Below are 27,479 nucleotides of genomic sequence, written 5' to 3' on the forward strand. Positions count from 1 at the left end.
GCCGGGCTCTAGCCCCGGCCAGGGACCACAGTGCCCCACCGCTAGTGAGGACACGTGGGTCCGAACGGCACTTCCCAAAAGGGCAGCACGTCCCCAGAGAGCGTCCTATTATGTCCCCAGGAGGGCAGGTCCCACACGACGTCGGCTCCAGCGCTAGTCGGGGCTTCGGGCCTGTGGAAAAAGAGGGCCAGAAGCATTGGCAGGAAACTCACCCCAAGCGTCCTGTCGGTCTCTGTACCGGCAGTGCTCTTGCCCCCCCCCGACAGCCCCCGACTTGCCTGCTTGAGTCCTCCGCCGCAGGTTCCATGCCCGTCCTCCCGCTGTCCGTGGGACTGCTCTCGCAGGCAGCTCACCCAGCCGCCCAGGGAATTCCCTCTGCCCCCGCAGAGGATGGCCCTTCTCCAGGCGCTCGCCCCCAGCGAGACGCCCCTTCCTATCGGAGATCCCGGCATTCACGCCTCAGTTCCTCCTTCTTCTCTTGGACGCCTTGACGGTCTGGGTCTGAGCATGGCAACAGCTCAAATCCAGTCCCGTCTGCGTCCCTGCAGAGCGACAGGGGACTGCCACGGGCTTGGAGCACAGGGCGCTAGGACCCAGGGCACTCATCAGCCCCTGTCCTGCCAGCGCCTGCGTGCTCGCTCTCCTCACCTGATCGGCCGTCTGCACCGCCGCGTCCGCTGTGGGGGGATCGCTTACTTGAAGTTGGTCCTCCTTAAATAAGTCGCGACCATGTTCGGCGGATCCCCCTTTTTGCTTTACGGGGACGATACTACTCACCTTCCCCGTAGTGTCCCGATTGCCAAAGGCTCCAGCGTCGCACCGATCCTCCGTCAAACGCAGCGTCTCTCCCGACGCGACCGCCATCCCCCTCAGCTGCTCCAAACGGAGCACGAGATCACCCAGCACCTGCTCCAAGGACGACTCGGCGGGCCGAAGAGATTCCTCCGGCTCACGCCGAGCCGCTGGTGGAAACAATGAGACAGACGCCGGTGAGCTTACCTGTCCATCAGCTCCACTCAACGCCTGCCTCCTGTGGGCCACTCCCTCCGGCCCAATCAGGTCCCTTCTAGGCACAAGACTGGCGTTCCTTGGTCCCGCCTCCATCCAATCATTGGCGGGCACACAAGACACACCAGCCAATCCCGTGCCTGTCAGCGGGTGGGACATCTGGCCCGCAGCCATCTTGTCTCCCCTGCTCTGGGTGCGGTGACGTGCCTCCTCGCAGCTTCGCAGCTGCGGCGATTCTTTGAGCCGCAGCGGTTCCGATTTCGCAGCCTGCTCTGCTGCCACTGTCGCGCTGCCGACAGCCCGTGGCCCGACATGCTCCTGCCACGGACGCGGATCCGGATCGTCCCTCCCTGTAGAAAAGGTAAGTGCGACCCCGAAGGGCCGATTATTGCAGGGCAGGGCACTTACCTCCCGGATCCCATCAGGCCGAGGCCCCTGCCTCGGTGTGGCCTTCTGCGTCACAACGGCGGCCTGGCTGTCTGTCCTGACAGCGCGACCCTCGGAGCCCGCTGCGCTCTGGCAACGGCTGTTCTTCCTCCGGATCCCGGGGATGGCCATTCTGCGGTCCTGTGACGGTCTCTGGGGCGAACCGCTCCCACGGGGTTGTGCACGGGCCGCTCCTGCGGCCAGTGTGTGGGGTCCGCTGCTGCGCCGGGCCGTTCACAGACTTTTGTTGAAACAAAGCAGGCCCCCGTCTTGTACCAGACGGCCCATCCTGCCGGCTACGCCACTGTGAACGCTGGCCCGGACACAGGCAGATGGACATCATATTTTCACCACACACTGTTTATTTACAACTATTATAATATTTACAATTTACTGTGCACACACGAACCCCAGTGCCACCAGCACCGATTCCCCCAAGTCCAGACCACACAGTCCTGTGCCTTTCTCTCTCCTGGCCGCCTCCAGTTCTCACCCCAGCTCCGTCCTCTTCCACCTGACTTCCGCTAATGACTGGAGGGAGGCCCCTTTTATAGGAACCCGGATGGGCTCCAGCTGCTTCCCGGCAATCTCCCGCGGACACACCCCCTGTCGTCTTCCCCCCAGCACTTCCTGGTGTGGCAGAAGTGCCGGGCTCCCGGGATAATAAGGCACTGGGGCGCCGCCTGGCGGTGGCCACGGGTCCCTGCAGGGCTGGGCTTCCAAGCCCTTTACCCGAGGCCCCCAACATAACCAGGACGGACGCCCCCTTGCGGTCTGGAGGAGGCACAAGCCCTCCTCTGGTCCTTCTGGGCGTCCCGGCCGGGCTCCAGCCCCACAATATATATATATCTATACTAATAAAAGGCAAAGCCCTCACTGACTCACTCACTCTCTCACTCATCACTAATTCTCCAACTTCCCGTGTAGGTAGAAGGCTGAAATATGACAGGCTTATTCCTTACAGCTTACTTACAAAAGTTAAGCAGGTTTCATTTCGAAATTCTACACGTAACGGTCATAACGGTCGATAACGGTCGACAACGTCCGCCATGTTGAACTTTCTTATTTATGGCCCCATCTTCACGAAATTTGGTAGGCGGCTTCCCTGCGCTAACTGAAACCGATGTACATACTTATTTCAGTGGTACGACGACACTGTCGGCCGCCATATTGAACTTTCCAACGTCACTAATTCTCCAACTTCCTGTGTAGGTAGAAGGCTGAAATTTGGCAGGCTCATTCCTTACAGCTTACTTACAAAAGTTAAGCAGGTTTCATTTAGATATTCTACGCGTAACGATCATAACGGTCAACAACGTCCGCCATGTTGAACTTTCTTATTCATAGCCCCATCTTCACGAAATTTGGTAGGTGGCTTCCCTGCGCTAACCGAAACCAATGTACGTACTTATTTCAGTGGTATGATGCCACTGTCGGCCGCCATATTGAAGTTTCCAACGTCACTAATTCTCCAACTTCCCGTGTAGGTAGAAGGCTGAAATTTGGTACTTATTTCGGTGGTATGATGCCACTGTCGGCTGCCATATTGAACTTTTCAATGGTCTTTGTTACTTATGGGCCCATCAGTTCCCAACGCTTACTGAATCCTACTTACATACATGTATACATCCATAGCCTGCAGCTCGGTCACCGTGTGAGGCGGCGTTGGGTCCCCCATCCCAATGCCTCCCACGTTGTTGGCTGCCTGTCTATATAAGGCCATCCATCGCTCCAGTCTCTACATTCCCTTCCTTGCTTCGCCACGGGATTCAGGTCTCCCTGCTGATAACTACAGCCTTTTTATTTAATCCACAGCTTCTCCGCTGTTTTATTGTTCATTTATTATGATAATAGTTATTGTGTATTTTAGACTTACTTTACATTGTTCAGGTACCCATTTCCTTTATCATTCCAACTGTACCCCAATTAACATGTCTATCGAGGTGATCACCATCGATCAAAGAACTGTCACTTACCGAGTGGTTTCCATGCCCGGAGATGGCACCTAACTTTTCCATTCTCTTTGTTACATATTGCACGGCCATATTAGGCTCACTCTTGATATTCGGAGGAACATTGTGTCTTATGTATTGAATGACTGGGACAGGTTCAAGGTGTGGACTGATGACGGTACAGGAGATAATTATACTACACAGGAGAACTATAAGAGTGAAATGCTTAAGCCCTTCACCTATGGTTCTGCATGTGAGTTGATGGCTGCCGCTGAATTGTTCGGTTGTCGCTTTCAAGTGTACCGAAATGGCCAAATATTTTACACCTTTCGACAACTGCCAATGCCTCTTAAACATCTTAGATTCACAGGTGACGATTTCAGTAGTGGACACTTTGATGTTTATAAATGTTTAAACTCTCAAAAGCTGGATGTTAAGTTATCGATGAAACCGGTTGTATACTTACAACGCTTGACAGATGCCGAATGTCTCTTCAACACAAGTCCTACAAATACTGATTATGACAGCAGCAATCCAAACTGTGAGATTTGAAACAAGATTACTGTTCACATGGCCAACTGTATGTTGCATGCTCAACAGCTTGGTCATATTACAACCGGAGGGCTGAACTCACTATGTGGAATACAAAGAGATCCTTAACAAATAATTATTGGTATATTTTCCCTCAGTTTAAAAAGGTTTAATTTTCTTCTTAATAAAAATTTTAAGGCAGTACTTCGCCGTTGCGAAGTGCGGGTATTTTGCTAGTATACATATATAGTCACACACATGCACACACGTTGGGGGCTTAAAAGCGCAAATAATAGTAATTTCCCACCAGAACATAAGAGGGCACTGTTGAGTAATACCTTATCTCTTCCTCTCTCTGAAGACCAGAAGACTGACAACTTTATCACCCTTGACATCACTTCTTGTGTCCATTTGCCTGGACCCTCCTCTTCCTGTCACCGGATGCTCTGCCATTTTGAGTCAGTCTGTTTTGAGACTCATGTCAACAATGACGTTTTTAATTCCTTTTAACGTGTTTATAACCTGTGTTTTTTCTATATTATATATATAGTCAGCAACCCGTGGTTGAGTATTGAAGTTCTCGGAGCCGAACTCTACTGCGCACTTCCCCCAAGCTGGTCGGCCAGCGGAATGCCAGCGCCATGCATGCAGCTGTACCTAGCTCATTAAGCAAGCGAGCACTCGTGTCTCCATACATAATTGCATAGATTGAATCTAGCAACACACAGCTCTGTCCTTTTGTATCTCTTTATTAGAGCAGATAGTCAGAAACAAAGCTCAAGCTAAACACACTGCAAGGCCATTTGTCAAGGTCATTCATAGAAACATCCCTCTCACTGATGGTAACTTGTTACACTTACTTATGCCTGGGCCTCAAATGACCCAAGCCCACCCAAGCAACCGAAACATAAACACATGTAACATTTATAGAACAGGAAATCAATTACCTTGCTTGCCCAGTACAAACAGTAAACGTTACAGAAATATACCCACAATGCACCACGCTGTCAGCGCTGACTGCCGGGTCATTACACAATATATATGTATATGAATCTAACAACTTAATCTGTGTGCAAAGAAACAGTGCAGTGTTATCAGGCTTAACATCTTGAATGGGCAGAGTGGTTAGAGCTTGATGGCACTGGCTTCTATGCCTTCTTGTTTCTTATCTGTGTTGAGTTAGAAAGTACATTCTGTGTCCACATACTGTACATACATGCATCTATGAAATACTGATGTGATTACTTATGCAATCAATTATTTTGTGTTTTATATTTGTAATTCATTTAGACCACTTCGCAGAGATCTGTTTCACTTTGACATTAAAGAGTCTTTTTCTGTTGATCAGTGTTAAAAAAAGCCAAATTAAATTCACTGTGATTAAATGTTGTATAACAATAAAACGTGAAAACTTCTATAGGGGGTAAATAATTTTCACAGGCACTGTAAATGTCATATTTGCTGGCTTTATGGGAATCACAAATGAGAAATTAGGTTTACATACCTATTGTTTAATGATGCACAACATAATATGAGAGAAAAACTGGAATACGTGAGGGAAACCCACAATGAAATGAAAATTCCACACAAGCACAGAATATGATTGTGAGATTTGAACCCAAGATGCTTGCTCTGTGAGGTGACAGCACTATGTACTACACCATCATGCTTAAAAAATAATCAAGAAATTTTCAAAAATGAATCACTTCAAAAAAAATCTCATTTTGGAAATACTTATAAAGGAAGTGAGTACAATTAAGACATGTACCCAGAACAGAACAGATGTGTCAGATAGATTGCATCAAAAAATGGAGTGAATTCTAAACATATGCTTTTGAATTAGAAACAAAATGGGTTTTTCTCATCATCTGACTTGCTTCCTAAGACGCAAAAGATTCTTAACTAATGTGCTTAAGTTATTTAGTCAATAGCAATGGACAGTAAAGATGCGCACATGCTGGACAAATCCATTTTTGGGTAACAGCACAATTAAAATGCCCCAATGAAAGTATTTCTTAGGTTGGTAATGGTCTTATTCTTTTAATAAAGTGTCAGATGGGATGTCAACACAATGTCACTGATGCTCACATCAACAGCATATCCACTTGATAGTCGTCCCGGTCCTTTTTAATATCTGAGTGGCCAGTCAACTCAGCTAGTGTGTCGCGCCATATCAAACAATGGGCAACAAAAATTCACAGAATAAACTATAAGTGGGGCCACTTGCTCTGTTTCAATTTTAAACACCTGAAAGATAAATACAGAATAAAAAGCTTTTCAGAGAATAGTTTCATTTGTAAATAATCAACAGAAAGCTGAATTTTGCAACAGTTGTACTTATTTTCTATTGCATATGGATTTCACAGTAAAAATAGCTGACATTGTGGTATGATTTCCAAATTAATGACGCTGCTGATTAAAGTCAAAAGAAGACGTACACGTTTCTCTCATAGAGTAATCATAATCAACACTCTTTCAATTCTATCAAAGCATCTTTTCCACTTTCCCTGTAGGAATGCAATTAGCAGATATTTCAGACATTTCTTGTGTATGCATTTTTTTATAATTTACAATATATTTGGTGCACTTACATATTGTTTGGAATTTCTCTGTCTTGCTTTTCTTATTGTGGGGCTTGTGAGCTAATAATTTAGAGGTAACAATAGTTAAGTCTTTTGGTTTGGAGTGCACAGTGAAACAGTTGTTTTAGAAATATCATAAGGAGATGGCTGAAGTAAACAACTGAAATGTTCAGGGGTGATGGTTCAAGAAACTCGCCGATGTAATGTTCTTCTCATGCACACAGTCAGACTTGCTAGTTTTCATAACAGAATAAGTGCTGAAGAACAGGAACAATATGAAATATACTTTTATTTTACATACATCATTTGGGTGTAGACCAACAAACCAATGTATGCATTGATTGACACTGTCATGTAAATTTAGTTGTTTATAAGACGGACCTCTGCCCTTTCATTTTTGACCGCTGTAGCAGAGTGCTGTAATGGATGCTCCCTCTAAGGCATTTGCCAAGGAGTAGTAAATGACATAAAGATCAGTTTTTCTCCTGCCTGATTACTGACTCAGGAGGTTTTATCAGCCTTGTCCTAGTAGAGGATACGTTTCTTTAATTAATATGTTTGATTTCTACATCAGGTTTTATTGCAACTCTTGTTTTTGTAGTCGTATACTTTAAAGCGAATGAATAAATACTGCAAATGGTCTTTTATAGTATCTACTACTTAACATTATTTGGGATAAAGAGCTTCAATTCATAGAAGGCACTGTTACTCATTCTGCTTCTCAATTGAATATATTGCTAAAGCGTACTTGAACAAGCTTATATTGTAATAGTGCATGTACTGTATTTGGGATATGATATACTCAGAAAGATTTCAGATTTTTTTATAAAACCAAAACTCTGGCTGGCCATGCAGAAGTCCCAGCTTATCTAGAGCATACAGGAAACCTGAACCTGCAATGACACCATCATATGTGACAAAAAATATTGGAAAAGAGAGAAGGCATTGAAGTAAGGAGGACAAATGGATCATTTCCAATGAGTTATAGTCTTCACCCATCCATGTCTGGAGCCAGCTTAGTCCATTAAAGGACAATGAGGAGTTGAGTGGTGACCTTCAGTGGGATGTCATTTCATTGAAGGGTGAATTGTATCATACTTTTACTGGCTGAAACATGTACTGTAGTTAGTGGAGGACATTTCTGTGAATGAAATATAGTTGCGTTTATGAAGCCTTTGAAAATTACTCTGATGACTTTTCCAGTTTTTTATGTCTTAGATTCAAATTATTCATTAAATATGGACAATTCAGACAGTCCTCACATTATGCAGGAATTATGTAAACAGATGCTCTAGGTATTCCAGTTTGTGGATTTGATCTGCTAATGGAGCTGAACACTAATGCTGGTCTGATCTGCATACTTGAACATGTAATATTGATGCCTATAAGCTACCCATGGAAAATATTTACATTCAACCAAACAACTGTTTTCATTTAGCAGGATGTAACATTATCCATCTTTCTTCAGACCTGCTTAATCCAAGTTCGGGTCTTGGAGGAGAACTCAATCCTGGAAGCAGGGGGCAAAAGGCAGGCCAGCACACAACCACAATGCCTTTCTTGTGGAAGAATAATTAGACTTAGGGGTCACATAGCTATGTTGGATAAAGTGTTTTGATATGCTTTCCATATTAAAATTTAACATTCATCCTAAAGAAATGGCATAGAAGGTCATTAAAGGTCAGCAACCTGTTCAGGCCTATCAGGAAGTTAGCAGCAAAGACAAAGGTGTCGCACACAAAGTGAACTGGAAGATGGCTAAGAAGGCAGCAGGTGTCCTGTAAACAACTAGAATGGACCGTTCTTACATACACAGACATCTCAAGGGTGGTGGCTCAACCCAAAGGGTATAAGAAGATAATAAAATAGACTTATATGAGTCATTTGGGTGTAAAGCAATGAACCAACCAGAGTAAAATGTATGCATTGGTTGACACTGCATTTAAATTCAATGTTTATAAAATGAACCTCTCTCTATCCTTTTGTGGCGGACGGCCATGACCCATGCCTGGCCGGGACACCCCTTTGACACTGGATCCGGGGGAGCAGCGTGTGATGCACAGTACGTCCCCCGGAACACTTGGTGGCAGCCCCCCTGGGTTGCATCGGGTCACAATTGTGTTACACCGGAGCTCATCTCTGTTGGGCTCCGTGGCCACCACCAGGGGGAGCTGCACGGCTTCCTGAGGCCGTCTGGGCTGTGACGCGGCCACACCTGGAAGTGCAGCCTAATTTGGGTCAGTTATCACCTGGAGTGCATCTGGGTGGGCTATAAGAGAAGCTGACACCCACCACTCAAGGAGCCAGAGTTGGGAGGATTGAGACAAAGCTGCCGAGAAGAGTGGAGGAAAGAAGAGTGTTTTTGTTTTGGTGTTTCTGTTTATGCTTTTTGGACTGTGTTGTGTCTGTGAGTACGGGGAAGACGTAGCACACAGACAAAGAAAATAATACATTTATTGTTTTTATTAGTGTGCCTCCCATGTCTATCTGTGTCGGGTCGGCTCTGGTGAAGCGCTTATTGTCACACTTTGTTTCTCTGACCATTCTCATCAGGCTGTAACAGACTCCTGTGAGAGATGCTCCCTCCTCAGCTTGGTGCTGCAGGCGCAATAAATGACACAGATGGAGAAGACAAAAAATAGGTTTTATCAGACTTGTCTTGTTAGAGGTTAAGTTTCTTTCTTTAATTAAGATGTTGATTTCTACCACATACTGCAGGCCAGTTTTAGAATCACCAATTGGCATGTACTGTATGTCTTTGAAAAAGTCCTAAATGAACACAAGGAGAACATGCACACTCCACATAGATAGCTATCAGGTTGGGATGTGAACCTAGGAGGTGTAAGGTAGCAGCATGTTGTAACTTGAATTCACGTTGAGCTATGACATGCACACGTGAGTGAAAAAGAGCATACTGTGCTGTAAGTACGCAATGTTGGTTGTTCACAAGCCATACCCCATTGCAGCTTGCGTACATCTGCAGCCCTTTAATCTATTTATAATGAATATTTGAACATGTCATTGATGGACTCGACATCTGAATATGCGCGCATTTGTAAGCATGTAACCTACACTGAAATAGCATATTTGTTTTTATCTCTTCCGTTGCGATTCTCTTGCAGTGGGGCCAGCCGGGTTGCTCCACACACACACTGCCTGCATCAAAGACGTGTTGTGACTCACTTTACTGGGAAATGAAGACGTAAAAGTGCGCAGATTCTTTAAAGACTACAAGCACATTGTAATTTATTTAAAATACTCCAACAGCTATAGTCACCATATGGTTCTACCCTTGATCCACATGGTCCAGATATGGCTTACCACCTTTATTTTTTTTTAAATAGCTTGTGAATCAAAAGCTGAGGTGCCTGTATTGAAAACTGATGGACTTAATAAGTACTAAAATTCCTCTGATGTAATAATAAAATTAGAAACACCTTTTATTTCTCTAAATTATACTAGCATTAACTAAATATCTAATATGTTCTATCAGTCTTCATACTTTTGAATAATTCCTTCATTCTATTTTGGGGACAAGTATTTTTTTATTTGTTATAAATTTTTTATTGATATCAAACAAACAGAGCAACGAAAAAGGAGAAGCCATTTTGTGGCACTTGGTGCCATGGCCCACCTGCCAAGTTGTTGTGCCTGCTTATGGCAAAGTCATCCCTGATGGAGGATCGCTGGAATCATGGGAAAGAGAGGTCCTTTCATCGGATTGGCTGGCCCAGCACTGTTTCAGCTATGGAATGGCCAAATGGGGGAGGCAGCTTGATGGATGAGGTCTCAAGGATTATAAACAAATCCAAATCATATTATGTGATGTCATCCATTGTTAAATTCTACTACGTACTTCTAAAATTTTTATTTTTATACTGTATTGAGGATTTGTTCTGTTCTGTGTATTGTACTGTATTGTATTGACCCTCTTCTTTTTGACACCCACTGCATGCCCAACCTACCTGGAAAGGGGTCTCTCTTTGAACTGATTTTCCCAAGATTTCTTCCATTTTTTCCCTACTGGGATTTTTTGGGAGTTTTTTCTTGTCTTCTTAGAGAGTCAAGGCTGCGGGGCTGTCAAGAGGCAGGGCCTGTTAAAGTCCATTGCGGCACTTTGTGTGTGATTTTGAGCTATACAAAAATAAATTGTATTGTATTGTATTGTATTTTCATATTCAAATTTTGAAGAAAAAACCCCCCACCGGCACACCCCGGAGCTACTCAGGAAAGTGGATACTAAATTATGACTGATGGTACTGACGGGCCCAGAGGCCCACACGCCACCATTTTTATCTTGATAAATTTAGTCAGGCTTCAGTTTCTGTATTTTTGTAAAAGGATTTACTGCCCTGTGTGCAAGGGCAGAACTGTGACTTCACATTTTGAACATCACAATCTATGTATATGTGTAGTGGTTAAAACTTGGGACTTCAAACCCTGAGGTTGTGGGTTCAAATCCCAAATCTGACACTGTGTGACCCTGGGCAAGTCGCTTCGTATATATCTGTGCACCAACTGGAAAAATAAATGAATTGTAACCAATTGTATCTCTCATATTGTAAGTTGCTTTACCACATAATAAATAATAATAATATGTTTATGAATATAAACTTGAAGCATTATGCTGCTTTTTACATTGGGATCACTTATTTTCACCTTGTCCTTGTTTCTGGGTCTTCTTATAATTAAAAATGTATGTTCATACATTTATACACTTGATTTATTTATTTATATGTTATTTCCTCAGAGCTTTTCTTGATCCATTTGTTTTGATGTAGCACTCTGCTTTCCCAGATGGTTAAGCCTTTGTACAATTTGAATAAAAGATCAGTCTTTGTTTTTAATATGAAACACTTACCAGATGCTGGCTGGAGTCTGAACTCTTTTCAAAAACATCTAAACTCAGATCCAAAAAGGCATGAAGGCAAGATAAATTTCTCTTTGCAGCGTCTCCGAGCACCATAAGTCCCATCAAGGAACTGATCCTAGATAAGGTAAAAAAAAAAAAGAGTATATTATTAGTATTTTCATATTCAGTGATGAATTAATATTCGTCCAATTTTATTTGAACCTTTAAACTACCACATGAATTGCTTTTAAAGCATTTTTGAAATTGCTTAATCCTGAAAGGCACTATGCAAAATAAAGCAAGTTTGATTCAATTAGCATGTTTCTTATCATAATACTGCTTAGCATTCAGCTTTCTGGGGTTCAGACTCTATGCATGGTCATTGTCTGTGTGAAATTTGCATGCTCTCCTTGCGTCTGAATGGATTCCCTCCAAGGTACTCTGGTATTCCTCCCACATTCCCACTGACTTACTAGTAAGGTGAATCGGCCCAATGTGGCTGCATTCATTAGTGGGTACTACGATGGTCTAGGTGCCTGTCCAGGGCTGGTTTCTGTCTTAAATCTGTTGCTGTTCATGAAACTTTCCAGGGCTCTATGTTCCCTGACCTGGAATGACTAGGTTTGAAAATGTTATATTATGTTATATTAACATGGATCTTTCAGGTCTTATTGTGTTCTCTAATGGATTTGGTTATTGTATAAGAGAATCTCTAAATTGAAAGAATGAATGAGTTATTGTAAAGATTTAGAAAAATTGTATTGAAAAGATGATGCCTTCTTTTTGTCTCATATCAATTATACTGTCATAATCATCATACAAAATGTTATCATCTTTATTTTAAACTTGCCATGTTCACCCAACTATGTTGCGCGTGTTAAAGTTGTCTGTTTAAACGCGACTGCTAGTCGTGAACTGGGCCCTTCGTCGCACAGCATTATGATTTTTTATAAGGGAAACAAAATTACAAAAGAAAACCCTTAGACATTGATTCGATAGGAACAGCCTACTCGGAATCACTGTCCGAATAGTAATTATGTGGTGGTGTAGGAGCATTTCTGTTTCTGTCCATTCACAGTCCGTCTCGCTTTCATGACACTATCGTTTCCCCTCACGATGTCTTCTCGACCTTTCTCCAATCTCGCAGGTTGCTTTGTGGCAATCCAAAGAGTAAGGCAATATACACAGAGCAATGGTTATAAAAGGGGGACACACAGGTATCCAGGCTCTTTAAAGCATAAATAGGGATCACTTTACTGACATGTGAGCAAGCCACAGTATGACTGTGAGACGCGCAGCACTCGCCGGCTACAATGTAACAATAATAATTTCCGGAAGGTGCTGTTACGTTGTCATTCATTTTACCCACTGTCTTTCTTTCATTCATATGTTACGTAGGCACGTACCTTTTATCTTTGGCAATCTCATTCTCTAACCAGGCCTCGGGAGCTAACCAGCGTAACGCTGTCCACCACGCCTTTCGTTATTCCGGCACATTGTTGATATCCGTGAGTAACAACAACGTACTAAACTGGAAGGTGGTCTACGCATGCGTGGAATTCGCGGATAAACAAAGATCAAGATCTAAATGAAGATCTCTTTAGTTAATTTAAAGCACAACAATTTGTTTAGTTTGAATGTCTGTGTTTTAAGGTGTGACTGGAGTACTACAGTCTTCAGTAATGTAAGCCTGGAGGAGATTCTTAATGCAATGCCTATGTTTTAGCTGTCTCTCTACTGCCATCTAGTGCTTCTTCTTGTAATTCATTCGTGGACAAACAAAGATCAAGATCCAAATGAAGATTATATATAAAGATACCATGTAAGTAGGCCCAGCAAGTAAGAACACCTTGAGAGGGATACAATAACAACACTGGCAGTGCACATGACCCCCATATACCAATGTGGGAATGTAGGAGCTACTGGAGATCATATGTCTTCTGCGTGTGCTAGATCAGGAGTCACCAACTCCGATCCTGGAGGACCATCGTGGCTGCAGGTTTTCATTCTAACCCTTTCCTGTTTTTGCTGCTAATTTACTTCTTTTGCACTAATTTTAATTGACTTGTTCTTTAAGATTCTGACCCCTTAATTGTTTATTTTTCTTTAATTAGCAGCCAAACAATAATGAGATACAAAACAACTGTCGTCCATCATACAATATCTGAAAATAAAGGAAGATTAAGGTCTCAGAAATGTCGATCTGCTCAGGTCCCCAAAACATTTTGAGAGATCTTAGAAAAGAGAAAATCAACAATTTTGGAAATGTCTGCTAATGCACCACGAGAGTAGCAACAAACCATGAAATTAAAGAACGGGTTTAATTAACGATAAGAATCGGCACCTCATTAAGCAGCTGGTTGGATTGAAACTGGTTGGAGTTTGAGGCTCTGAGGACTTAGTTTGTCTTCTCCTGGCTCACTCACTTCACATTTCATTTCTGTTTGGGTGCCATTTAAGGAAGGAAATGAAGCAAATCAGAGAAACGATGAAGACATTCAGGGAAACAAATCTTAAAGAAGCAATTCAATTAAAATGAATTCACAAGAAGTTAATTAGCAGCACAAACAGGGCACTCATTAAAAAAAAGGGTTCGAATGAATAGCTGCAGCCACGGTGCTCCTCCAGGACTGAACTTGGTGACCCCTGTACTAGAAGACACAGAGAAACAACAGGCAGGGAACCAGCAGAGAATACTTTGGCCTGGGTGGAGATCCAGAAGGTGTCTGACTCCCCTCCTCTAGTTGAGCCAGGGAAGACTGGAAGAAAGTGAAAAGATCTTCGAACCAACAGATGGCAGAATATTTAACTATCTGGGCAATCAGATGCCAGTTTACTTATTCAAAAGTACTTTCTTACATAAACTGTAAGGCTAAACTGACTAGGAGGACAGTGGCTATGTTGCTCCTCTTAAAGAAAGGGCAGCTGGGAAGCTGAGAGACAATGACAACCTAAGGCTCAGGGAGTGTAATAATACCAGGAGCTGCTAGAGGGAGTTATAGCCAGTATAAAAAGTATGGCAGCTTCAGGGGTGGAAGGTATTTCTAAAGCATAGCTGGAAGTGGCCCTGTAGGAAGATTTTATTTTGATTTCAGTTTTCTGCATTTTTTAAAAGCATTGCACCTCATATTTTTTATGGAAATGCTATAGTTATTGTTATGATCTTATGCCTTACTTAATTTTTTCAGGCTGTTTCTCAAACACCATTTTGTGATGGACATCAGGGATGGACCCGCATGCTGATGGGATGGTTGCTTTTTCCTTGCCCAGTCAAAATGTTACCAAAATTGATAAATGGGAGATGATTGTCATCTGGTGTAGCTCCCACTTGGATATCCACAGGACCGTACAGGAGTTGTAGTTGTGGAGGGTGTCTCTGGAGGATCCTTGCTAGAGGGAGTTGTTGAGAAGAGACTCCCATGTCAGGAGGAAGTTTCATCTGACCTGGAAGTGCTTTTTGGGTGCAATGTTGTAGCACTGGAAGTACTCCCAGGACCGGGATTAAAGGAGCCACTCCGCCTCACCCAGGCAGAGGATAAAGAGAAGAAGGAGCAGGAAGAGGATGATGATGATGATGACTACGACAATGACAACGATGACAGAACTCATCAGAGAAGAATGGAGAAAGAGAAAGAAAATGAAAAGAAAGGAAAGAAAGAAGAGTTCTTTATTGTAAAGAAACCTTTAAGAAGACATTTTCTGTGTAATAAAAATAATTCATTGTCCCCCATGACTGCTGTGGTGAAGATGTACTATATTTAGGGTTTGGGGCTCTGATATGCCCCCTACAAGTCAAGGGTTACATTTAACTATGTTAAAAATCAATTGCATTTTCCCACAAAGTCATTTTGTTTTACTTATGGACACCACCATTTTCTGGTCCCATTGCCATGACATTAGGGCCAATTGTTGAGTGTGAGCCGCATAAGTTACGTTATATAATGTCATCAGCACAACCATCTCTGTGCTGAAATACTTCATTTAAGGTTGTAGATTCACATTTGCTATTTTTAAAAGTCTGGTTTACAATTACAGAAAATGTTTTTGGTCTTAATTCTCTAACTTCTCAATTTGTTGCCTGTTTATTTGACTGTGATTATTATTACATGTATTGGTTATTAGTTCACTAACTTGTCTTGCCTTTTATTCCTATCCTAATTCCAATTTCCATTACATTGGAAAACAAAGATTTTGGTTTCCTGAACATTTTTATCCTATGGATTTTGGCCTGATTGAAAAAAAAATCATCTTTATATGTTTTTATCATGTACTGTCTTATTTCAATCACCTATTTTTATGATTTCCACTTATATTATAAATATACATATTGTGATGGCCGGCCAGTGCCCTTTCCCTGCCAGGACACCTACATAATGGAAGGATCAAGAGCAGACATGCACAGGGCACTACCTCACCTGGAGAGCTAGATGGCAGTCCCCCTGGGTTACAGCGGTGACTCGGATTCCCACCAGGCCACATGGGAGTTACAGTTTAGGGCAGCTAGGTTTAGCTCCATGTGGTGCTGCCATGGGGTGCTGCAGGAGCAATAGACCCTGCTACATCGGACTTCTAGCACACCTAGGAGTACTTCCAGATCATGCTGATGGGCCACCTGGAGTGCTCAGGGCGCAGCATAAAAGGGACCACCCCACTTCATTCAGGGAGCCAGAGTTAGAAGGAAGAGGGACAAAGCTTGCTGGAGGAGGACTAGCGGTGGAAGGGGACACAGAGAAGAAAAGTACTGTGTGCTGCTTTATTTGTGCTTGCAACGGTGCTGTGCAGGAGGGAAACAAAATGGAAGCATTTCTCACAGCAGAATAAAAGCCTGAGTTGTGCTGGAACTTGTGTCGGTGTGTCTGTGTTGGGTTTGGGGAGCTGTGGCGCCCTCGGGTGTCCTCAATATATAGTGCAACTATAACTGGAACATCTGTGGTTAAAGAAAAACAGTGGCACTGCTACTGGGAATACAGTGTGGATATACCAAGTATTTTGTCCCATTACGTTAAAAACATCTTTTGGTTCCAGTGTAACTCACTGGGGCGTTGTGGTGGCTCTGAGGCTAAGGATCTGCGCTGGTATCCCGAAGGTTGCCAGTTCGAATCCTCATCACTGCCAAAGGCAATCCTACACTGCTGGGCCCTTGAGCAAGGCCCTTAACCTTCAATTGCTCCAGGGGTGCTATACAATGGCTGACCCTGCACTCTGACCCCAAGGGGTTTGCGAAAACTAACAAATTCCTAAAACGAAAAATTGTATAAGGCGAATTAAAGAACAAAAAAAAAAAACACTTGTCAATCAAACAAAAATATTTTTGCCAGCCCTTTATATAAAAGTTGGACTTTAGTGAAAGTAATGAACAATGAAGGTGAACAATTTCAATATCTGAGGAAGGTGTTTCTACAAGTAGCTAATGGCAAAATTAAGGAAGGAATTTCTGTTGGTCTGCTAGTGAAGCCAGAAGAAGTCACATGGAAAGCATTCAGGGATGTTATTGAGAATTTTTTTGGCAACTACAGAGCACCAAGCTACTATATGTCTAGCTAATTGATGACATGCTTCAAATATATAAAACCTTCAAGTGCAAATGTTTATTTCCAGCATTCACACATGGACTTCATCCCTGCTAATCTCGGAGCAGTGATGAACACGGTGAAACGTTTCACCAGGAAATTGCAACAGTATCAGGGCAAGTGTGATCTATCAGTGCTGTTGCTGGACGCTGGCTTGAGAAACATAAGGTTGTGAGTAAAAATGAAAATCAGCAGCAAAACATGTTTAGTTCAACTGAACTAATGTAATGCGTCAGCATCATTAAGTGATTAAACACACTAAATTTAACAAAAGTTCATTTCACGTTTTCTCCAAGTTCCTATGTGATGCAGTCAATCGAAAATTATATTTGTGTTCCACCTGAAGCTGTCTATCATAGTCACCAAAGATATTTTAAGAAAGAAAAATTTGAAAAAAAAATTGTTGCCCAGTGTTATTACTGTTGCCTTCCCTCTGGAGTCAGTACTATCATTCTTTGGCTACACCAATATTGTTGTAGGTAACAACACACCATCGCCTGGCTTGTGTTACTGACGCTAGGTAGTGTCTTTCATCATGCGATCTCTATTTAAGGTTGCACTCTAGTAAGGCACATATCCATGAACAGGACTGAAGACTCTACTCTTAGGGCCCTTGTCTTGCTCTTTGACCTCTGATGTTTCATCTCACATTCTGGTTAAGTTCTCATTGGAAACTAAAAGGTGCTACCAAAAAGGCCTTGGTGTTAGGACCTCTGACTTTGTTTTTTTGATTTGATTTTTGGACATCATTTCTGCATTGTTTGTTCTGGCTCATTTCTTGATTTCCCAGTTTAGACCCCCGTCTGTTTTTGGAACAGTCTTGTCTCGATTTCCATTTCCTGGTCATATTTTCTTTGTGCCCTGTAGTATTCACTGTTCAATTAGCACAGACCCATGCCAAAGATCAATCAGAATCTGCGCACAACAGGAAAGATTTGACTTACAGGATGAAAAAGTTAGGGCTGAGAAAGACAGTGAGAGAGTGAGACTGAGAGACAGGAGATGAAAAAGGGGTGCTTGATGGTACTTTTGAAGTGAGTAAGGTACAGGTTTGAGACTCGTGTAGGCAGGTCTAAATTGGCAACAGATTTGTGTTTAGGGTGTTTTAATGTTGATAAAGGCACTTTTTATACCATTTGCTTCTTCTGCTGCAGTATATTATAGCAAGGTCCTGACTCACAAATCTCATTGAAAGTTCTGAGGCACTGTTTGTAAAGAATTTGTCCTGGCCAGATGGCTTTTCAATTTGGTTTCCTAAATTCTTATCGTAGGATTGTGCTTTGCTAGTAGTTCATCACCCCTCCAGCTTATCTGCAGGGTATGTAAGTGGATAATATATTTCAGTGGCAGGTGAGGACAGCGCAATGACTGTTGCTGTAAGCAACTTGACATGTTTTCAGTGTATGTGGGGGAGTTTTATGATTGCCAATTGATTCAGAAAGCAAAGCATGGCAGTAAAGGTGATTGAGATGTACAACTGCATGAGACCTTACACTTAAAACAGAGGGGCTTTGATGTTCATGTTTCTAGAGAGTTGCACATACAGCAACATTTGACCACTATGACCAATAATCCTATAATGAAGAAGCTGACACGGAGGCCACTGAGACACAGTACAGCATGGTAGGGAAGAGAAATCATGAACATTGTTCAAAAGGAAAGACTGGAGAATTAACCACGAGATACAGAAACTTGTCTGCAAGTCTGAGCCACATAGTTCAATATTATATGAAATATTCCATCCATCCATCCATTTTCCAACCCGTTAAATCCGAACATAGGGTCACGGGGGTCTGCTGGAGCCAATCCCAGCCAACACAGGGCGCAAGGCAGGAACCAATTCCTGGGCAGGGTGCCAATCCACCGCAGGACACACACAAACTCACCCACACGCCAAGCACACACTAGGGCCAATTTAGAATCGCCAATCCACCTAACCTGCATGTCTTTGGACTGTGGGAGGAAACTGGAACGCCCGGAGGAAACCCACGCAGACACGGGGAGAACATGCAAACTCCACGCAGGGAAATATGTTTCAATTAATAAATTAAATCTTTGCTGTACAATTATTTAAAAGTGGCAGCTCAATTTGTTTAGGATGTCGATTTTTTGTAAAAAAAAAAAAAATCCATTTTACAACAAAACAAAAAAATCACATCAATCTTAAACTCACTTCATTGGTGGATTCTCCTGTGCAGCACTAGGCAAGTCAGAGCCCAGAACAGGACATCAGTCCAGCACTGACACGGTCATACAGCATTGGGATTGTAATTAAACCTAACCTGCTTATCTTTGGGAATGTGGGAGGAAATCCCATCCTGACATTAGAGACTGTGTAGACCCCACAGGCTTTAAATCCTGAATACTTAACCTATAAAGTAGAAACGCTGAACATTAGACTGCCATGCCACTCAAAACAAAAAATACAACAAAGATCAGTTTACATCTATTATTTATTGGACCTGTTTATCCAACATAGAGTTCGGACACTAATTCAATATTTTTTCTAGAAAAAAACAAAAATCCAATAACAAAGATATGAGGTGAACCATTATTAGACTCAAACTTTTGTAAGCCTTTCATGTTTAAATAAATTTCAAACTTTCATGTGCATTAAGGGCAAGCAAGGTGCCTCTTTTGCTATACACTATAAGTGGGTTTGGAAAACGAGCGAGTAAATTGCACTTTTTTTTACATTTACATTATATTCACATTCACATTTATTTGCTTAGCAGATGCTTTTATCCAAAGTGACTTACAAAAGAGGTAAACAATCGAGTTACATTAGGCTAGGGCCTGTTTTATTGATGGTTTGTAACTAATGGCATATCTAACATTTTTGCCAGCACTGAAAAACAATAAAATATTAACTAGCTGTTCCCAGTGGCTCTGCCCGCGTAGTAGTGAAACAGGATAAACTTTAAAAATCAATAAACAAAAAGGTATTGCTAGCTAAGCGGAAGCAAGTTATACTCCAAAACGCAGAGGTATACCGACTCCCCATTCCTGAAGTCACACTCCCCGTCCCCTCGGCCTGCAGCCTTTGTCTCGGATTAGTGTGAATATATCGCTCCTGCAAGAGAACTGTGAGTCTTAGTGCAATAAGAGAAGTCGCAAAATCAACCGGAATGCTCAAGCAAACCACAGAAATAAACCCAATCTAAATCCGTTAAGTAGCTCTCTCGTTCGTTAGCTAAGAGAATGAAAGGTACGTCCCAAGGCTGGCGCGTGAGTGAGGGGGGCTGGTCAGCCCGCTGCATCCCTCTCGGATTTGCACAAATAAATCAAAACCGCAAGTGAACTATGATACTTTGAGCAATGAGAGAAGTCGCAAAATCAACCGGAATGTACAAGCAAATTATAGGAAAAAACCCAATCTAAATCTGTTAAGTCGTTCTCTCGTGAAAAGCAAACAGACATACAGACAGACATTGGATTATATATATACTAGCAGACCTCGTGCGCTTCGCTGCAGTCGTTGTAGTTGGAATAATTATGTATCTACATGCGACTTATAGAGCTTCTTTATATACAACATTTTTGGTTTGTCCTCCTGGAGCTAAAATATTGTAAGAAACACTAAGTAGAAACACTAAAGGAAAAAATACTATTTAGTAAGTACTGCGTCTAGTAAACAGTAAATCAGTAAAGGAGAGAGGACTAAACACCAAGGAAAAAGAACGGCAAGACCGCGTCAGCTGCGGAACTCAGAGCAGCTCAGGTCAGAGCGAAATAAAGTGAATGAAATGACGTGAATGGGAGGGGCTGCCTTAACTCTCAATCCCTCCACAAACACACAAACACAGTCTCTCAGATCCCAACTCTCCTTTATATAAATCAGTAAAGGTGAGAGGACTAAACACTAAGGAAAAAGAAACCGCGTCAGCTGTGGAGCTCAGCTCGGAGCGAAATGAAGTGACGTGAATGGGAGGGGAGATGATCACGTGACTCCCCCACCCACCTTAACTCTCCATCCCTCCACAAACACACAAACACAGTCACTCGGATCCCAACTCTCCTTTATATGTATAGATAGAGATTTCATTTCATTTCAAATTTCATTTTAATTTCAATTTATTTAATTTTGGTTTCATTATTTTCAATTCACTTACAAGCTGCATTAATTCATTCATTCATTTCATTCAATTTTTTTTATTTGTGAGAGATGCAGTGGCAACATGTCCAGCTGGCCTAAGTGTCAAAAAAGCACCACCTTTTAAAGACAAGAAAGGCAGTTTTTATGAGTCTTGGATAAAAGGCATTGCATGACCTCACTGGACAGGGAGTTAGCAGAATAAGCCCTGGATGAGATGCATGCTCTCTGTAAGCTTTATAAAGTATTTAAAAGAGCTGATTGAAGGGTCTTCCACCGCCATCATGATTGAGGTACACATGCAGTGCAGAAGAGGAGCTCTAATGCAAAAACAGCACTGCCTGAGAGACTGAACATCTAACACTATCAGGTTGTATGGTGCAGCTTGACACATCTTGGTTTGCTTCACTTTGGCATTTAAGACTGAACATTATAATATTAAACTGAATTAACTAGCTGCCTCTCATGCTTGGATTTCTATTTACTCTGCTGTCTGGGACTAAATGCATTTGTTAGGTCAGTAGCTGAAGAAAAGGATACTCCACTAGATTTATGTAATTTAGCACAATATAGAGAATACAGTGTGGGCTTAATAGAATTGATATGGTAGTACAATCCAGAGCAGACCTGGGCAGTGAATGGCCCACAGGCCGAATGTGGCCCATGGTTGGTTCTGTCGGTCCCGTGGAAGGGGAAGTGTCAGTCAGCATCATAGCTAGATGTGACCGTGAAGAAGAAAATCAGAATTGAAATGTATGGGAAATTGCAGGAGATTGCATCAGAAAAATGGGATATAAAAGAGGGAAACTGTGGCAAATTGCATCAGAAAAAGGGGTGATACAGAGATTGTTCATGTTATATTTAAAAAAGAAAGATGACATGTGTTGTTAATCTGCAACCTGTTTGCATTTGGTACAAAGACAAAACAAAAATGAGCGGCAAAAAATGAAAAATTGATGCGGAAAACAGATCAAAATCAGACCAAATCCTGGACTCCTAAGTATTTTTTCATGGAGGTTAGCAGTAAAGCAATCGATTGGGTATGCAAAGAGCACATCACTGCATTTAAAGACTACAACTTGAGCCATCACTTTGAGACCAAGCAGAAAAATGAAAAATACAGAAATGTATCTGAAGAGGAGAAGGTGAGGACTGCAGAGGAATTCTGAGCTAAACTGCAAAAACAGCAAACTCTTTTAACAAAGCTTCATGCAGCAAAGCAAGGAACAGTACAAAATATTAGCTCAGCAAATTTCCAAAAGAAGCAAACCATTTTGCGATGGAGATTTTGTTAAACAAAGCCTATTGGAGTCAGTGCCAGTCCTCAGCCAAGAGAAGAAGGATGCGTTTGAACATCTGTCCCTCTCACAGTGAACGGTTACAAGACGGATTGAGGAAATTGCAGAGAATTTCATACTACAACTGAAACACACGGTGGAAAATGTCGAGTTCTTCTCTTTGGCCTTGAATGAGAGCTGTGAAGTTTGTGACACAACGCAGCTGCTGGTTTTTGTGAAAGGAACAACGAAAGACTTTGAAATGACAGAGGAATGTCTTCTATGCAGTCATTGAAAGGGACAACAACCAGTAAGGATTTATTTACTGAAGTCAGTATGTGAATGAAAAAGTTAGGAGTGCATTGGGAAATGTTAGTTGGTGTGGCAACTGATGGTTCTCCTAATTTGACAGGTAAAAATGTTTAAACTTTAAAAAGAATGCAGCAAAAAGTGTCTGAGATTAATCTCGCCCAAAATCTCATATTTCTACATTGCATTATTCACAAAGAAGTGCTATGTAAATCAGTGCTGAAAAAGAATCATGTGGTTGATGTTGTAATAAATCCTGTAAAGTTCATCAGGGCCAGGGCATTAAATCAGAGACAGCGTGTTACACTGTTGGAGGAGCATGAGGCTGATCACATTGTCCTGGGCTACCACACAGCTGTCAGGTGGCTAAGCTTGGGCAAAGTGCTCAAAAAGGTCTGGGATCTGAAATCAGAGATTCAGGAGGTTTGTCAAATGAAAGGAAAACCCACCCCTGAACTAAGCAGCACAGAGTGGCTATCAGATTTAGCTTCTGCTGTTTATGTGACTGTACTTATGATTGAACGGAATACAAAACCGCAAGGCAAAAGTCTTTTTGCACATGATATGGCCAGCTTAGTCAAGGCCTTCATGAGAAAGCTGCTGCTTCTCTCTCAACAAGTATAGAGACTCACATTGACACACTTCCCACACTGAGAGGGGGGATCAATCTGCTGCTTGGCTTAACAGATATGCAGCCATACTCTGGTCACTGCATGGTGAATTTTCCAGGTGATTTGAAGACTTCAAAGCAGTGGAAACTGAAATGTTCACCATCTCCTCTCCTTTTACATGTGATGTGGACAGTGCCCCCAGAACACTTCAAGTCAGTGCCTTTGCTGACATTCTACAATTCTCTCAAAAAGGATAATTTCCTACATTCGAGAAGACTAGCTCAAAGAATGCCTGTCCTCTTTGGATCAACATACATATGTGAACAGACATTCTCAGTAATGAAATTCAACAAATCCAGGAACGGATCTTCTCTCAGTGATGACCATCTGTCTGCTGTACTGCAAACAGCAACATCAGGAAACACAGCCGACTTTAGAGCACTAGTTTAAGCTCATCAAAGACTTTATTCTTCCCACTGAGTTGTCAAATGTACAGAGAAAGCAAAATACTTTATCAGTGATTAATGCAGTAAAATGTATTTATTTATTTATTTTTTGTATTACACAATCAAGAATTGTGGGTTGTGTTAGAAAGCATGCTATAGTGTGTGTGTGTGTCCCACAGTTCAATAACTTAAACAAAATCTGTGAATATGTGGTCTATATTAATTTTATTATGTGAAAAAAAGAAATAACATGTTTATCATAATGTAACAGTTGGCAGAATTTGTTCGGTCCTCCTCAACAAGCTGGCTTTCTTATGTGGCCTCCCTTAAAAAATAGTTGCCCATCCCTGATATAGAATTATGTGTGGGCTGCATAGATTTGATACAGTACTATAATGTAGACTAAAGTTCAGTGTGTATAGAATCATTACTAATACATGATAAAAAGTTGCTGTAAGTGTGGGCTACATACCTTATGTTCTGTTAAAGATCAGAGTAAAAGATAATGAAACATTTTACTGTGGGTCCACAATAAAAAGGATCTTTGCAAGTAACAGAAGTTATATATTTTGAAGAGAGGTGCCCACAAAAGCCCTTTCACAATAAAACAATATCCTTAACAAATCTGTCCAGCTTTTCCTGGGGAATTCCCAAACCAACCAAGAGATACCATCTATTCTCTTCCACTCGGTGAGGTATTTCTGGTAAATGCAATGGAGGTAGGTAGCCAAGGACTATTATAACTACTTGCCTGATCATATCAATAGTCTACTCCTGAGGCACTGAAGCCGCTGTTCTACTCTGAGGTCTCCAAATATTGTTACGCTACCTCTCCTGTCATCAAGAGTGAGAAGTGTGCAGAATTGTCATTTCAGCTGCTTATACTCAACATCTCCCTTTTTTGTCACAACCAGGTGCTTGTAAAGATAGGAGAGGATGGGATGAAACTGGACTCTTAAACCAAAAACTTCAAATGAGGAGGCTGCAACTGGAATGCTTCTGCAAGACACTTCACCAGGGGCCTCATGCATAACGCCGTGCATAGAATTCACACTAAAACATGGCGTACAGACAAAAGCGAAAATGTGCATATGCACAAAAATATCTAGATGCATACATCTGTGCGTTTGCCAACTTCCACGTTCTTCCGCTACATAAATCTCAGTCAGCATGAAAAGCAAGGCACGCCAAACTCCTCCCAGAATTACACCTCTTTGAATATGCAAATCAATATAAATAGCTCTTATGCTCAGCGTTCGGTGAAAAGGCAATGGCAAAAGCACGGGCGGAAATAGAAAAATTTCAGCAAATACCAAGTGGAGGCAAGGATAAAATTTACTATTTGCTGGTTTAAACAGTGGCATAAACAACAAAAGGAAGTTGATCGAGTGACATAGAGTGTTGAGAAACTGGAAAGCTCAAGTTCACAAAGTCGCACAGTGCCCAAAATAAAAAAGAAGTTGTCAGATATCAAAGTCGCCATGAAAAGGCGAGTCATAGCCCACAGTCTGAGTTTCATATGAAGGCTTATTAGGGTACAGTGAAAAAAAAAATAGGCACATAGTGGGAAAAAAGCATGAAATGTCAACTTTAATCTCGAAATGTCCACTTTAATCATGTAGTTTATTTTGTCATTAAAGTAGATCATCATAAACTTCATCTTAAAGTCGTTAAATTTACTAGTTTCTCAAATCCCATCATAACTAAAGTAGCACATTAAATGCTTTGTATTGTATTTGTTCTATGTGCTATATGTGTGTGAATCACTATGTACTTCTTAAACGGACTTTCTCTTCCTCTGACAGGACACATAATCCATTACATTCGTGATATTACAGCTCTCTGAATAATTAAAATACTGAGATGTATATTTGATATCATTTTCATTATGATAGGAGTTAAAAGCATGTTATTAAACATGGTAACACAGTGGCGCAGTGATTGTTCATGCCTCACACAAGATGCTTGCTGTGCCATGCACGACCTTTGATGAAATAACTTATTGCAGCAGTACTGTCTATATTCAAACTAGCCCCCAATTCCTGTCCTTACTTTTCTTTCTCCAAATACCCAATTGCCACACAATCAGCTCTGTAATAGACGTTAAGCCATCTGTAAGCTTAGAACGGCGATTCTTCAAAACTTTCCAGGAACATTGACATATATATATATATATATATATAGTACATGTTTAATTATTCTATCCATCTATCTTTCCAGTGTCGCGCCAGCACCAGAAAGAATACAGCATGAGGTAGGAACAGTCCGTGAATGGAGTGCCAGCTCCTCGCTAGCACTGTGCCACCATGTACTCACATGTTTAATTATTAACAAGTTAGATTATTTAAATGAAGTTAAAGTTTTATCTGTATAATATAATAAACATATTTTGCTGCATTTCATCTTAAAAATGATATCGTCATCATATGTAAATACACGCTTTATAAAGTGGCTCAGGTTGTGCAATATTATAACTGTATCGCAAGTTTACAGTGAAGTGATTGTACTTATAAGTACAAAACGTTCTACAAGGAGCACTTAATGGACTGATTGAATGCATTTATAGTTCTTGGGATTAAACTGTTTCTGAACCGCGAGGTCCGTACAGGAAAGGCTCTGAAGCGTTTGCCGTATGAGAGCAGTTCAGTAGACAGCATGGCTGAGGCAGTGTGTGCTAGTATCCCGATAATTCTCTTTCCAATCAGCTGCAGTAGAGCTGTGATTCCCCACTCAGATACAGTGATATAAATACTCTGAGTGGTGCAGTGAGAGTAATATGGATAAAGATGATCCGATGTGGCAACTGCTAACGGGAGCAGGTGAAAGAAGAAGAAGAAGGTGCAATGAGAGTAACAACGCTAAAGCAGCTGTGGTATTTAGAATAGTTTGACCATTCTGTGGACGATTATATTGTTACAGGTTAACTACAATCAGATGCATTAAACTAATAAACAATATGCGGTTAATTTCAGTATATTTATAAAGCCGTGTCAGGGGTGTGAATCTTAAAAGAAAGGGACACCACACTGGAACAGTAGCACTGCTTTGATACTGGGTGTCGCCAGTTTGCAAAACCGAGCACAGAACTTGCATACGCCAAGCGTTCAGCTACCGTGAAAATGTGCGTGGCTTTATGGCAAGTTTAGGTTTTATACATCACGATTTGAGCGTGGAAACGGGCTTACGCAACATTTTTGTGCATACCCACCATTTATACATGAGGCCCCAGGTCTAAGTCCTCTGCTCATATCACCTCTAGTTTAGCCTCATTACATTAGCTGCCAGTTAGTTATTGGATCCAGTTTAAAATTCTACTTTAAACCTATGAAGCTCTGACTGGTTTGGCTCCAGTATATGTTAAAGACATGCTGAATTTTACAGGCAGACCTCTTAGATCATCTGTCCAGTGTTTACTTGTTATTCCACGCACTAGATTCAGAAACAAAAGGGACAGAGCCTTCTCTGTTATGGCCACCAAAATCTGGAACTGTCTTCCCCTTGATATCACAGCATCTAATACTGTAATTACATTTAATACTCGGTTAAATACATTATTTTAGACAGGCATTTATTTCTTATTAGGCTGTTTTTAGATCTTTCCATTATGTATTTTATCTGTTTAGTTGATTTTAATTATGATGACTTGCTAATATTTTTTTGTTGATCCAATTTTATATGAAATATTGTAATGGTTTATTATTTTACTTTTATTATTGTTTTTTATGCCTTTTTGTTTTGTTATCTCTTGAAAAATGCTCTAAAAATACATAAATGAAATGAAAAATTCAGATGTGAGCGTCAGTAGGCTTTGTGCCCTAGAAA

The 27,479-nt window shown here is 41.6% G+C and overlaps 1 protein-coding gene across 2 annotated transcripts in view; it reads right to left on the bottom strand.

Annotated features, from left to right (window-relative positions):
• The window catches only part of tmem232 (transmembrane protein 232), a 196,478-nt gene that overhangs the window by 120,213 nt on the left and 48,786 nt on the right, over positions 1 to 27,479 (bottom strand). For both annotated transcript variants that reach the window (XM_039759417.1, XM_039759416.1), the window contains one exon: positions 11,361 to 11,487. In XM_039759417.1, the coding sequence (XP_039615351.1) occupies positions 11,361 to 11,487 (127 nt within the window). The remainder of the gene's footprint in view (positions 1 to 11,360; positions 11,488 to 27,479) is intronic.

Source organism: Polypterus senegalus, chromosome 7 (genome assembly GCF_016835505.1).
Source record: "Polypterus senegalus isolate Bchr_013 chromosome 7, ASM1683550v1, whole genome shotgun sequence".
In the NCBI taxonomy this organism is placed as follows: domain Eukaryota; kingdom Metazoa; phylum Chordata; class Cladistia; order Polypteriformes; family Polypteridae; genus Polypterus; species Polypterus senegalus.